A 13,121-nucleotide genomic window follows, 5' to 3' on the forward strand; every position below is an offset into this window, starting at 1 on the left:
ACACAGAAGCAGGTTCTGGCGTGCTCCCTGGGGGCAATTAGGAGTTTGGGTCTGGACACGTTTCCGGGGGCCGAGGCACCGCCAGTGGCTCTGTTCCCCAGGAAGCTGGATACACCGTCTGCAGCGGGTCTGGAGCATTCCGGGCTGGAGATGGGGTTCAAGAGTCCTTAGCAGGCAGGAGGTTGTTAACGCCATGGGAGTGGCTGAGATCCCCAGAGTGGGCCAGCAGAGGGTGGGGGGGGGCTGGCACGGAGGGACCCCGGGGAACACCGCAGCGAAAAGCCAGGCTATGGAGGCCGAGAAGCTATAGGCACCCAGCTGTGGAAAGTCGGGGAGAGAGAGGAGGGCAGCAGGGGCCAAGTCTGGAAACTGCCGTCCAGGCGTCTAGGGAGAGGCGTGGCCACAGGCTGAAATGCCGGGAAGAGGCCAGTGAGGCCGGCTGCAGGGCGCCCGCTGGCTTGACGGCTAGGAGGTCATTCCGGACTTTGAGGGGCGGGTGTCCAAGCCAGAGAGCAGAGGTGTGCGTGCGTGTGCGTGCGTGTGTGTGTGTGTGTGTGTGTGTGTGTGTGTGTGTGTGTGTGTGTGTTAGGAGGGGCGGGAAGGTGATCCAAGTGACCAGACGGACGCCTGGGAGGAAACCGATGCTTGCGGGTCACTTCGGCTACAGGGAGTAAGTCACCTGAGTGGGGGCGGAGACCACCAGACTGTCGTCTTGGGGAAAGTTCTAGCGGGAAGGGGAAGAGCTCAGGCACATCCGAACGCCCTGGGGGGCAGCGACGGAGCCCGCGGGGGCAGCGGCAGCGAGGTCCGGGAGCCCGGCCGGCGTGTGACCGGCTGCGGCGCGGGCCCCGCGGAGCCCGGGCGGCGGCGGGCGCGCTTCCGGCTGAGGGACAGGGCGGCCGCCGCGCCACTGGTGCGCTCAAGTTTCCGTGGGCAGCGCGGCCCGGTGCTCCAGGTAGCAGCCGGCAGGCCTGCTGGCGGGCGGCGAGGCCGGGCCCGCGCCCCCCCCCGTTCCCTCCCCCCGCCGCTCCTCCGCTCCGCGCCCAGGTCGGGCACCGACCGGGCGGCGCGCGGCGCGCGGGCTGCTTCCCGGCCGAGGCGGCCTCCCTCCCGGCGCTGGGCCGGCCCGGCGGGGGCTCCGCGGCGCCGCGCCCTCGGAACGCCCGGCCCCCGCGCCTGCTGCGGGCGCGGCCTGGCCCGCCCCGGCCCTGGCTGGCTGCAGTGCCCGGCAGCCCCGCTCCGCGGCTCTTGCTGTGCGCCCTGCCCAGCGCGTCACCTTTGCTCCAGCCCTGCGGCCGCCCCCTTCGGGTCCACGGCATGGCCCTGTCCTCCGAACCCGGTGAGTGCGCGATGCTGCACTGCTGACCTTGGGCCCGCGCCCTGCGGACCCTGCGGCGCAGGGCCGGAATCAGCAGCGCTCCCGGGGCAGAACCTCGGCTCCCGGCTTCCAGGCTCACAGAGGTGGCGGCGCCAACCCTAGCTCACCCCCCTGCTCTGCCCTTGCTTCTGCCCCTGCCGCTGCCCCTGCCCCTGAGGTGGCCCCGGCGGGCTCCAGAGGCCTCAGGTGAGCCGGCAGCATCCTGCTTCCCTGGAGGCCTAGATTGGAATCGCAAGGTTTAGAGAAATCAAGGGACCTGGGACTTAACGCCTCGCCTCTTAAGCACCTGGACAAGTTTCTAGGAGCTTAAGGACCAGCCAGATGAGGACCGCCAAGGTGAACTTCTACCTGGAGGCAGGGGGTGGACAGGATGATAGGGTGCTGGGGTCGTTTGAGGCCTTCATCCCTACCTCCTTGGCTCTCTCCTGGCAAGGGAGGTGTGCAGCCTTGCGCTCTGGCATCTGCTTTCAGCCCTTGATCTTCTGGTAGTCGCTTTGCCAGCAGCGCTGCTAATGGCTTGTCTAGGCTGGCAGAGGCCTCTGGGGAGAGCTTGGAGAGACCCTAGAGTAGGAGATGCTTGCTAACTGGAGTGTCATTTCCCTAAAGTGTATGTAGCTGAAAGCTTGGTGACGACAAATTAGCAAAGGAACTGGGTAAAAGGCAGCAGCATAAGGAGGGATTCAGCATGGTCCTGAACCTTGTTGCTTTCCCCCTAGATGTGGTGACTAACATTTGGCCATCTTCAAGGAAAAGCTGGCTGCAACTGGAACCTTCAGATGGGAAATTCCTTCCCTGGCTGCGAAGCATCCATGCTGAGTGATAGTGGAGCCACTGAGCCAGGCAGACAGAACCTCTGTCATTTCCCCCCTCTTGGGGTGTTGACAGCAGGTCTGGGATAGCTGGCCTGGCCTGGCTGCAACTCTGAGGGGCCTGGCTTGCTCTGAAGATGATGGTATGGGGCTTCCCTCTTTAGAAATAATGGTGCTTGCATGAGTGGGTTGCTGGGAGACTCTTTGACCTCTCAGCCCCATCCTTAGCCCAGCCTGTCTTCTGAGGTCCTGGATAAGGGGTCAGTGGCTCCTAAACAGGTCAAGAAGTTCTTTGAGAGATGAGGCTTGTTTTTCTTGCTGGGTCACTCTTCAAATGACCTCAAAATCAATCCTAGATCTTGAGAACATGGGCAGATAAAAAATATCCTTAGGGTTAAACAGGCAGATACCTTTTCTCCCCTAAAGCTGCTCATTGGCTTTCTTAGTTCTTCCACCAAGTATATTAATCTCATAGTTCTTCCGTGTGCTGGCTGCATATCTAGGGCAAGAGACAATGGCTTTGGACTTTTGATTTATAAGGAACTGACTGGGGCATAGGAGCATGAGCTCATGGCTGAAGTCCTGGCCATGCACAGTCACTAAGAAGTAGCATTCATAGAGGAGAAGGCTGTTCCTCCTTCTGATCTGGCTTCACATTTAAACATGTTTTCCTTTTTCCTGCACCCAGGTAGGAACTTGGGAGAGTACCAGGTACATAATAGTGCTCAATAAATAATGTTGAATAAAAGGATTCAGTGGATAAAACTTGATGTTCATTTCCTCAGTTGGACCCTCTCTTCTATCTGATATAATAATGACGATGATGACAATGATCTTGATAGAGATAATGCTTATAAAGCACATATTCTTGTGCCAAGTACTAGTCTAAGCACTTTACATATACTAACAAATTTATCATGGCAACCTATTATCCCTATTTTATAAGGAATAAAGCTGAGCCACAGAAAAGTTTATTAACTTGCCTAAGGTTATGAAGCTAAGTGGTGGAACAGGATCTAACCTACGTAGTCTGGCTTCAGTCTATGTTCTTTTTTTTGAGACAGAGTGTCGCTTTGTTGCCCTGGCTAGAGTGAGTGCCGTGGCGTCAGCCTGGCTCACAGCAACCTCAAACTCCTGGGCTTAAGTGATCCTACTGCCTCAGCCTCCCGAGTAGCTGGGACTACAGGCATGTGCCACCATGCCCAGCTAATTTTTTCTATATATATTTTAGTTGGCCAGATAATTTCTTTCTATTTTTAGTCGAGACGGGGTCTCACTCTTGCTCAGGCTGGTCTCGAACTCCTGACCTCGAGCGATCCACCCACCTCGGCCTCCCAGAGTGCTAGGATTACAGGCGTGAGCCACCGCGCCCGGCCTTCAGTCTATGTTCTTAACCATACACTGTACTGATTCCTGAGACTGCCGTAGGTGGATTGACTAAGCTCATTCACTCATTCAACAGACATTTGTTGAATGCCTACTGTATTTCAGGCATGGGGATACAATCATGAACAAGACAGCTAAGATTTGTCATGGAGCTGATATTTTATAGGTGAAGCCCCTTTGCCCAATACCTTGTGAGTCACACACACCTCAGAGATGAGAAGGAAAATGAATGGATTTGTATAGGTAAGCTCATGCCTTGCTTTTGGGGAGGAGAGTGCTGTCTTTCTTGATGAGATGTAATTTGATTCCAGCCTTTCCTGTCTTTTAGGGTTTGTAAGGGCACTTGAGTGATAAAAGTGAATGCAGTCTGGTCTTTTGGGCAGAAGAAGCAGGCCTTGGGTCTGTCTGGTTATAGTAGATTGTTTTGATGTCCACTCAAAAGGGAAATAAAGCTTTGAGCTTGGGACTAGTGCTCTTCAGTCCAAGGAGGCATCTAGGCCACAAGGAGCAGGGACATGTTAGGCTCAAGGTGGAATTGTGAGGTCCTAAGCAGAACTTTTGCTCCTGAGACAGAGCTATAGTTTTCTCCTAAACTGCCCATGTTCTGGAGGGTCTCCCTTTGGCTCCAGCAGGACCTTTGGCCATTGTTCTGATCTGTGTCATCTTAGTGGGGCTACTGCCCATCTCTGTCTGGACCAGAGGGAGTGGGTCTCACACCTGTAGCTGGGCCCCAGGAAGGCAGCTTTCTCTAGGTTGGAAAATGAAGATTCAAAGTGGAAGGTGTTTTCCAAAGCTCATGCCACAGGATATTAATAGGTATTTTTCCTATGACAACAGTGATGGGACAGTCAAATAAGTGTGTTGGGTTAAACAAAGTTAAGCAGCTTTCTTCATTGCAAAACTTCTCAGATGTTGAATCTGCTAGTAAAAATTTTGCATGAATCCTCATAAGGGACTATGCATTATTTTCCAAGCCTTCTGATATCCTATGTTCTATAGACTGCACTTTGGGAAATGCTTGTTTAGATTAAGGCTATCCAGGATCTGGTTAAAGGTGCAGAATAAAATCTCCTGAACATGCTGGACTCAGGTCCATGGACTGGGATGCCCATTGCAGCCACACAGAACCACCCCCTTCCCCAAAACACCAGCAGAATGAATCATTTGCTCTCCTCCCTTCTGGCAGGATAGTACTAAGGGCTTGGGTTTCTTTTTTCTTATGCTGTAAGTCCATTTAATTATTTAATGAATAAATATTAACCCTCCCTCTAGGTTGCTTGTAGCCTGCTCATTGCACTGTTTATAAAACAGCTGTGAGGACAGGTGGATCATAATCCCTGGGTAGCTAAAGCCCAGTGGCAGCCCGAGGATCATGTGTCAACCCTGTAATCTGCTCTGTGCTCGCAGGAATTATGATGTGCGCTCAGTAAGGCACAACCTCACGACTGGACATGAGGAGGTGACTCAGGCCCAAGTCAGGGCTACAGCTAGCCTCCCGGTAAACAACTGGCCTATCCTTTCTGGGCTCTTCTCCCCAGGATTTCAACAGCGCCACAGAAATAGCCATTTTGCTCATGGTTATCTCCCAGACCCACACGATTTGTCTAAGTCACTGGGAGGCCGTGTATCTGTTCTTAGCCTGCCCACTCTCCTAAAGGGCAGATGAAAAACGGAGCTTAGCACCCCCTGATGCTGTTTTAATCCACCCTGCTTGGTTTTAGAGGACTGCCCCCGTGGGTCCCTTGAGGTGGTCTCCACCTTCCCCAGGGAGAACGGCAGAGTCCAGCCAGCGCTCAGGAGGCTGCTCCAAGCTGGAGGCCCACGTGGGAGCCGTGAGCGGCAGTAAGAAGGGGTGGGTGTGGGGGTGGGCTCGGGTGGGTCAGGTGGGCATAATTCTGTGTGTGTATTTCGGGGGTTGGTACAGCTTTCCAGGCTGCTCAGTCACCTGTGATGTGCAGCTTCTTTCTGGGAAGAAAGGAAGGCGTGGAACGAGGCCGCCTACTTTTCATTCTAGCCTGCCCCTGTCTGCAGTCTGCCTCTGTGCTGAGGCAGTCCCCTCTCCCTGAGTCTCTGTCCTTTCCTGGGAAAGGTGGAAGCAGTTCATGGTCCTTCCCTTTAGGAGGAGGGGGGGAGGGAGGGGATGGTATTGGGAACTGGGCTTGGAGCTCCCCCTGCCAGTCCTGGGGTGCTCTCTGGAGGGTTGCTTTGGGGGCTTTCTGCGAGGAGGAAGGGCAGGCTGTGCCTGAGATGAATCCCCTTGGTAGGGTGAATTCAGTCGCCAGGCCAGGTCTGAAATGGGTTCAAAAAGGAAGCAGCAAAGGCGATGGTATCACTCATTGCTGCTCAGCTTTCAGGAGGAGCCTGGGTGGTGGAGGGAGGCTGTGGCTTATCTCCTGCCATCAGTCAGGGTGGCTGAATGTACTGTGTGTTGGGGAAGCTGCTGTTTTGTTTCTTCTGCTGAGGGCTGTGAACAGGGCCAGGACCCTGCATTCAGATACCACAGCCATCTTGCCTGGGATAGCTGGCATTACCTGGAGCCTTTAGGACTCTTGGAAAATTTCCGCTTGTATGTCATATTCACGGAAGAATTTCAAGCCCAGACTTTTCCTGCTCTGGCTCACTTCTGCTCACAGATATGCAAAGCAGAGACCTCCCAGCCCGGCAGTGACAGGCAGGACCCAGCTAGCTGCGCTCGCACACTGACTCAGCTCAGCTCCCTGGGCAGCACGTAACACCTGGCTCTAGCGCGTCGCCTGTGTGGCATCCATCAGTCTCGGATGCCACAGGATCAGTCATGGAGACTCCAGCGCCAGGCTCAGGTCTGTGTCGTGGGTTCTGGTCATGGGAGCCCGGGAAGAGTAGGAAACGGCTTCATTTGTATAAGGAGGGGATTTAAGTGGCACTGTGCTGCCTTTCTGGAGGGGCTGTGGTACTGTGAAAAGTTACTATTTGTTGACACTGGTGGTGTTTTAGGGCTTTCTAACTCTGGGACACTTCAAGCTCATGGGAGCGTGTGGCGTGTAACAGTGAGATAAGCTGCATCACTGGTGAGTGACGCCAGTGAATTCACAGTTAAGCCTCCCAAGCCTGCTGGCTTTAGCTGACGAATGGTTGAAAGCCAGGCATGAACAGGCAGCTGGAGCTGAAACTCTGCTTGGCATCCGCGGAGTGGGCTTTCCTTGGCATGCCTGGCCTGGCAGGTGTCTGGAGGGTCTGGTGGGGAGAAAAGCTCTGGAGGGAAGGGTGGGCAGGTGGGCACTGTCCGCCAAGGATCTCCAGAAGACAGCAGATGTGCAGCAGGCTGCTAAGGCCGTGGCACCCCAGGTGGGGTACTTGGTCCATACTAAGATATAGAGCGAATTCTTCACCAGCCATTTAAGATGCTGGTAGCTGTTCTGCATAAGATTCATATGGGTTCTGTAAACAAAGAGACAAATAGTAAAACAACAAAAGGGTTTGAAATGCTACTCTATGATGCTCGAGTCTCTAATGGGCCTTGTGAATGCAGGTTGAGGGGCTATGGAACGCAGTATCTCCCAGTAATTAACGACGGGACCTGTTTTACCAGCATCTTATGGGTTCCAGTTTGGGAAAGATTGAGCTAAGCTATTTGAGCTAAAGAAAAAGGAAGAGCTTTTATAGAAAGATGCAACCTGAAAAGATTTATTTAGTTAACTTGAGCAAGTTAGAAATGCTTCATGGACAAACCTGGCAGCCTCTGGCATGACAGCCCTCAGATGTAAAGGATCTTCCACCCACCCCAATGCCTGTTTCTGAGGGAGCCCAGTGAGGTGTGTCAGGGTCAGGCCTGTGCGTCTGTGCGGATGGAGCGGGTAGGAAAGTGGTTGTGGTGGCGGCTTCGGTGGAGGGTAGGAGCGAATGCAGAGGTAGGTCTCCACTGTTAGCTCCCTTACTGGTGTGGGTTAGGTGGCAGAGGGCCCTAACTGCCAAAACCTGCCAGAAGGAGAAGTTCGACTTGTTTTCCTAATTTTCTCTCTTTTCGTAAAATCTTAAGTCTACTCATTTTCTTTCTCTTCTCTTTGTGTTTAAAAGTGACATTACAGCAGCATCAATTACCGGAGTGGGACATCCCCTCACACACAGGCAACCCCGCCATGTGGCCATTTCAAGCGTGGTCTCCTTGGCAGCCCCTGTCCATAAGGGATGCATTTTCATATTGTTGCAATCAAAGCGTGGGGACAGTTTTATGTATTAAGTTTTTCATTTACTGTCTTTCACAAGAAATTTTTTTATGTGACTGCACCCTCCTCATTATTATAATTTTGGTTGCTTAACTTTTTTTTTTTTTTAAGGTGAGTATGCTCTACTTTGGACATTTTAAAACCATTTATGTAAAGAGTGCAGGTAAACATTTTTGTGCTTTTCCTTCCCTTATATTCTTTTCTTAGAAGAAATTTCTAGAAGTAGGGTAACTTAGTCAAATGGTATGTTGCCTTATGGCATTTGGTGCCCTCTGCCCGGGGCCTGTTTGATGTCTGCTTCTGAGATGTGATGTGAGGTCTCGAAACGCTGCGCTTGACCTGTGGCTATAGAGCTGGGGGGCCAGGGGCCAGCTTTGCTTCGGCCTGGCAGGGCCTCCTGGGTCTAGTACTTTGTGCTGTTCTAACGTTTCTCTCCTGTCACCTTCTTCTCTGAGCCTGTGCTCTGATGGCTTCCAGCTTCCCCTTCTCTGCTATCAGGGGATGGAAATCACCACGGTCAGCTCTGTTCCTCTTCCTCTTTGCAGAGGCCAGGCCTTTGCCGTCTTGGTGTCTGCTCCCTAGACCAGCTCGGTGGCCTGCTGCGGTAGCCCCTCCTCCCCAGCGCCCTCCCCTCCCCCACCTCGCCCCTAGGGTGAGAGAGGCCCAGGAGAGGCACGTCCTTGGGAGGGGGGAAGAAATGGGTTTCAGAGTCCAGGGGCCCACAGACATGGCCGTGACGGCCGCCTGCTAGCCTGCTTTCCTCCTTCCTGTCAGTGTCACGAGCAGTTCCAGATGCCGCCGAGAGGACCAGGGCAGCAAGCCCCCCTCCGGTGCTGGAAACCTCTCGTACCTAGAGTCACACCACTTAGACCTGAGAGGGCCTTCGAGACCACTTCGTTCAATCCCTTCATCTCACAGATGAGAAAATTGTGAGGCCGGGGAATGTTTGTCCCAAGACAGACCAGGGATCCCCCATCCCCGCCGCCAGACAGCAACAGGGCAGCCTCCCCTCCATCCTTGTCTGTCTGGTTCACAGAACCGCTTCTCACAGCCAGCCTTAAAGAAACTGTGGCAATAGGCAGACAGGAAACTCCTTCCAGATCCGTTCCTGGTGAAGGTGGCTTGTTGGAAAGGGTGCAGTATTCATCCATCCCATGAGTGTGGGGACTGTGAGGAGACCCTGCCCTGACACCCAAATGGACAAAGAGAGCAGCACAGCGTTCTGGTTAAGGGCACACGTGTGGGAGCCAGGTGTCTGGGTTCAGATCTCTGAGAGGAAAGGGACAGGGGAGAAAGGCCGAGACAGTGACTGATTAAAAGTGTGACCCTATGCTGGGAAAACTGGGTAGCCACATGTAGAAGACTGAAACAGGACCCACAGATTTCACCTCTCACAAAAATCAAATCACGGTGGATAACAGATTTAAACCTTAAATGGGAAACGATTAGAATTCTAGAAGAAAATGTAGGAAAGACTCTCACAGACATTGGTCTAGGCAAAGAATTTATGAAGAAAACCCCTAAGGCAATCACAGCAACAACAAAAATAAACGAATGGGACCTGATTAAATTAAAAAGCTTCTGCACAGCCAAAGAAACAGTCACGAAAATAAACAGACAGCCTACAGAATGGGAAAAAATTTTCGCATACTACACATCAGATAAAAGACTGATAACAAGAATCTATTTAGAACTCAGGAAAATCAGCAAGAAAAAATCAAACAATCCTATCAAAAAATGGGCAAAGGACATGAATAGAAATTTTTCAAAAGAAGACATAAGAATGGCCAAAAAACGTATCAAAAAATGCTCAACATCCCTAATCATCAGGGAAATGCAAATCAAAACCACAATGAGATACCACTTAACTCCGGTGAGAATGGCCTTTATCAAAAAATCCCAAAACAACACATGTTGGCGTGGATGCGGAGAGACAGGAACACTCATACACTGCTGGTGGGAATGCAAACTAGTGCAACCCCTATGGAAAGCAATATGGAGATACCTTAAACAGATTCAAGTAGACCTACCATTTGATCCAGCAATCCCATTATTGGGCATATACCCAGAAGAACAAAAGTCATTCTTTAACAAAGACACCTGTACCCGAATGTTTATAGCAGCACAATTCACAATCGCAAAGATGTGGAAACAACCCAAGTGCCCATCAATCCACGAATGGATTAGTAAACTGTGGTATATGTATACCATGGAGTACTACTCAGCTATAAGAAATAATGATGATACGACATCTCTTTGGTTCTCCTGGAGAGAGCTGGAACCCATTATACTAAGTGAAGTATCCAAAGAATGGAAAAACAAGCATCACATGTACTCACCAGAAAACTGGTTTCCCTGATCATCACCTAAATGTACATCGGGGAAGGATACCAATTGGATATCAGACTGAGACGGGGGGTGGGGGGGTGGGGAATGGGTGTATGCCTACATGATCAGTGCCTTGTGCACCCTCTGGGGAATGGTCATGCTTGAAGGTGCAGACCCGGGGAGGTGGCGGGGAGGAGGGGATGGAGGTATGACTACATGATGAGTGCCAGGCGTACTGTCTGGAGAATGAGAACGGATGCGCTTGGGACTCTGACTCGGGGGGATGGGCAGGACATGGACAATGTATATGACCTAAACTTATGTACCCCCATGATGAGCTGAAAAAAAAAATAAAAAATAAAAAATAAATAAATAAATAAATAAATAAATAAAAAAGTGTGACCCTGGGCAAGTTAGCTCTCTGTGACTTCATTTTCTCTTCTATAACGTGGGAATAATAAGATTAACTGAGTTAGTACATATAATGCTGTTGGCAGAGTGCACATATTAAGTGCTATATAAGTATTTTCAAAGAAAGAAAAGGAAAGAAAGAGACAGAAAGAAAAAGAAAGAAAGAGACAGAAAGAAATCAGGTGATTGAGGCCAGTTACTGATAGCACGGAGCCAGTATGCAGAGAGATAGGGAAAGCTGCATTGAGGAAGTGAGTTTTCAGCTCAGTAAAGAGTAATCCTGTCCCCAAACCTTTATTTTGTTTGTTGTGACTTGTTAGAAGGTTCTGGAGGGTTTAGGGGACTGGAACTGTGATTGCAGATTCTTTCTTTTTAGCAAAAGGCCTTGTTTTATGTAATGAAGAATGCGGCTTTGGATTTTTCAAGGCTCTGCTGTTAACTTGTGGGACCTTAAGCTAATGGTTAAACCTTTTGGGCTTTGGTCTTCCTGTCTGTGAAGTGGGGGAGGGAGGCTAACAGGCTGCTCACAGTCTGGAGGAGGGCGTGTTCTGAGCTGTCTCCTGTCCCTTCTTAATCGTGGACACAGAGTCAGGAGGGCAGGGCCGCCAGTGTGCTGCAGATCCCTGAGTGGGGGAAAGGGAGGCACCCTTAGTTAAACAGCTCAGCCTTTGACTTCTGGACACTTGCTTCCTCCTGACATGGGCGTAGCCCTACATGGCCCAAACCCAGTTACTTACTGAACTTATTTTGAAATTGCCATGTGGGTTTGGTCTGGGGAATTCCCGAGTAGACAGACAGCTGACTCCAGGGACCAGGCGGGCCTGCTGCCTCTCCTCCCCTGCACCGGTGACTCAGGCCGCCCGGCAATTCGCGAAGCTAATGTGTGTTCTTTCTCTGCTAGCCGAGATGCCGCGCCAGTTCCCCAAGCTGAACATCTCTGAAGTGGATGAGCAAGTCCGGCTCCTGGCCGAGAAGGTGTTTGCTAAAGTGCTGCGAGAAGAGGACAGCAAAGATGCCCTGTCCCTGTTCACTGTCCCCGAGGACTGCCCCATTGGGCAGAAGGAAGCCAAGGAGAGGGAGCTGCAGAAGGAGCTGGCAGAGCAGAAGTCTGTGGAGACGGCAAAAAGGTTTGTCCCCAAGACATGGCTTCTGTGTGTGCAGAGTTGTGCAGACCCAGGGGCTGTGGGTGTGCGTCCAGAGATGAGGCACCTAATGGGGACAGGTATGTCCCTGGAGCTGTGTTGATTTCTTAACCAAGACCATTTAACTCACCGCCTACTTATTGAAGGATGTCTCAGTGCCCCTGTTGGGTTGAAAAGGTCAAAGCCCACTTTCCCCCTGCTGCTGTTTTAATAACAAATCATGTGCATAAAAACACACCATTTCCAAATGGCATTTCCCTTTTCTTTTTGGAAATTTGAGGATTTCTTGGGGAACATTGATTTTTCTTCTTTTTCTCACTTGACAAGTGTTTCGTATTATTAATTAACACAGCTCACTATTTGCCAGGTGCTGTGCTGGGACTGGAGATGTAATAATGAACAAGACAGATGCAGTCCCTGCCCTGTGGGTCTAGATAATAACTAAGTAACTGGACACATGAATTAAAAAATTACAAGTTATGATAAGTGTTATATCAGTCAGGGTCTAACCAGAAAAATAGAAGCTGCTGGAGTATTAGAAATAGCATTTTAATGCAGGGGATCGGTTACACAGGTGGCAGAGAGCTGAGAAGCTGGAGGAGAGAGAGGCAGCTCAGCGATTAGACACAGTGGGGAGTGGCCACCACCCTAGGCTAGAGAGACCAGGGAAGAGGTGGTATTGTTGGAGCCTAGGGTGGGATCACCCTGGGGAAGGTGGAACTGTGGTGGCCTTTCCAATGGAAACCGGGGCCAAGGAGGAGAGGCAGCAATTGCAGAGATGCCTCCCAAGGCAGAGGTGGAGGCAGGAGATACCCAGCTTTACCCTTCCTGCACCTTCCAGGTTTCCCCAATGGCTGCCGTTGGCCAAATCTAGATGGAAGCCTGCAAACATACCTGGGAAACATGGGAGAGGATGAGGAATGGATCTGAAGACAAACATGCCAAGGACCAGCACCAGTGCTGTGCAGGAGAGGAATAGGGACAGAGAGAGAGAGAGAGAGAGAGAGAGAGAAAGAGAGAGAGAGAGAGAGAGGGAGAGAGGGAGAAAGAGAGAGAGAGAGAAAGAGCTACAGAGAGAGAGAGAGAATCCTTTTTTTAGACTGGGTAGTCAGTCAAGGTCTCTCCAAGTAGGTGACATCTTAGCTGACACTTCAAGGGTACAAAGCTGTGTGCAGAGTTGAGTGGGGCCTTACAGGTAGAGGAGTGAGCCAGGGCAGAGGCCCTCAAGTCTTCCAGGAGGCCCATGTGGTTAGAGGTCTGTTAAAAGAAGTGCCACACCCTGGGCTGGAGGAGTAACAGGGCGCAATCAGACTGGCCTTGTGCTCCCCAGTAAGAAGTTTGGATCTTAGCCCAAGAATGGTGGGAGGCCCTCATCCTTTCACAGTTTACCTCACCCCAGGGCTGTAGTTGGGTCCCTGCCTGCCCAGCACACTACAGACCTCACTAGTTGACATGGTGGAACTTT

The 13,121-nt window shown here is 51.5% G+C and overlaps 1 protein-coding gene across 5 annotated transcripts in view; it reads left to right on the forward strand.

Moving 5' to 3' along the window:
* Positions 1 to 418: 418 nt before the first annotated feature.
* Positions 419 to 13,121, forward strand: part of AMPD3 (adenosine monophosphate deaminase 3) — a 47,544-nt gene continuing 34,841 nt past the window's right edge. The window contains exons 1-2 of one of the 5 annotated variants that reach the window (XM_045557507.1): positions 419 to 518; positions 11,416 to 11,641. In XM_045557507.1, coding sequence (XP_045413463.1) covers positions 11,421 to 11,641 — 221 coding nt within the window. In that variant the 5' untranslated portion in view covers positions 419 to 518; positions 11,416 to 11,420. Of the gene's footprint in view, positions 519 to 546; positions 671 to 1,131; positions 1,340 to 11,415; positions 11,642 to 13,121 lie in introns of those variants that run through there. The other 4 variants (XM_045557506.1, XM_045557505.1, XR_006736452.1 and 1 more) reach the window with 4 other exon arrangements.

Source organism: Lemur catta, chromosome 7 (genome assembly GCF_020740605.2).
Source record: "Lemur catta isolate mLemCat1 chromosome 7, mLemCat1.pri, whole genome shotgun sequence".
Taxonomy (NCBI): domain Eukaryota; kingdom Metazoa; phylum Chordata; class Mammalia; order Primates; family Lemuridae; genus Lemur; species Lemur catta.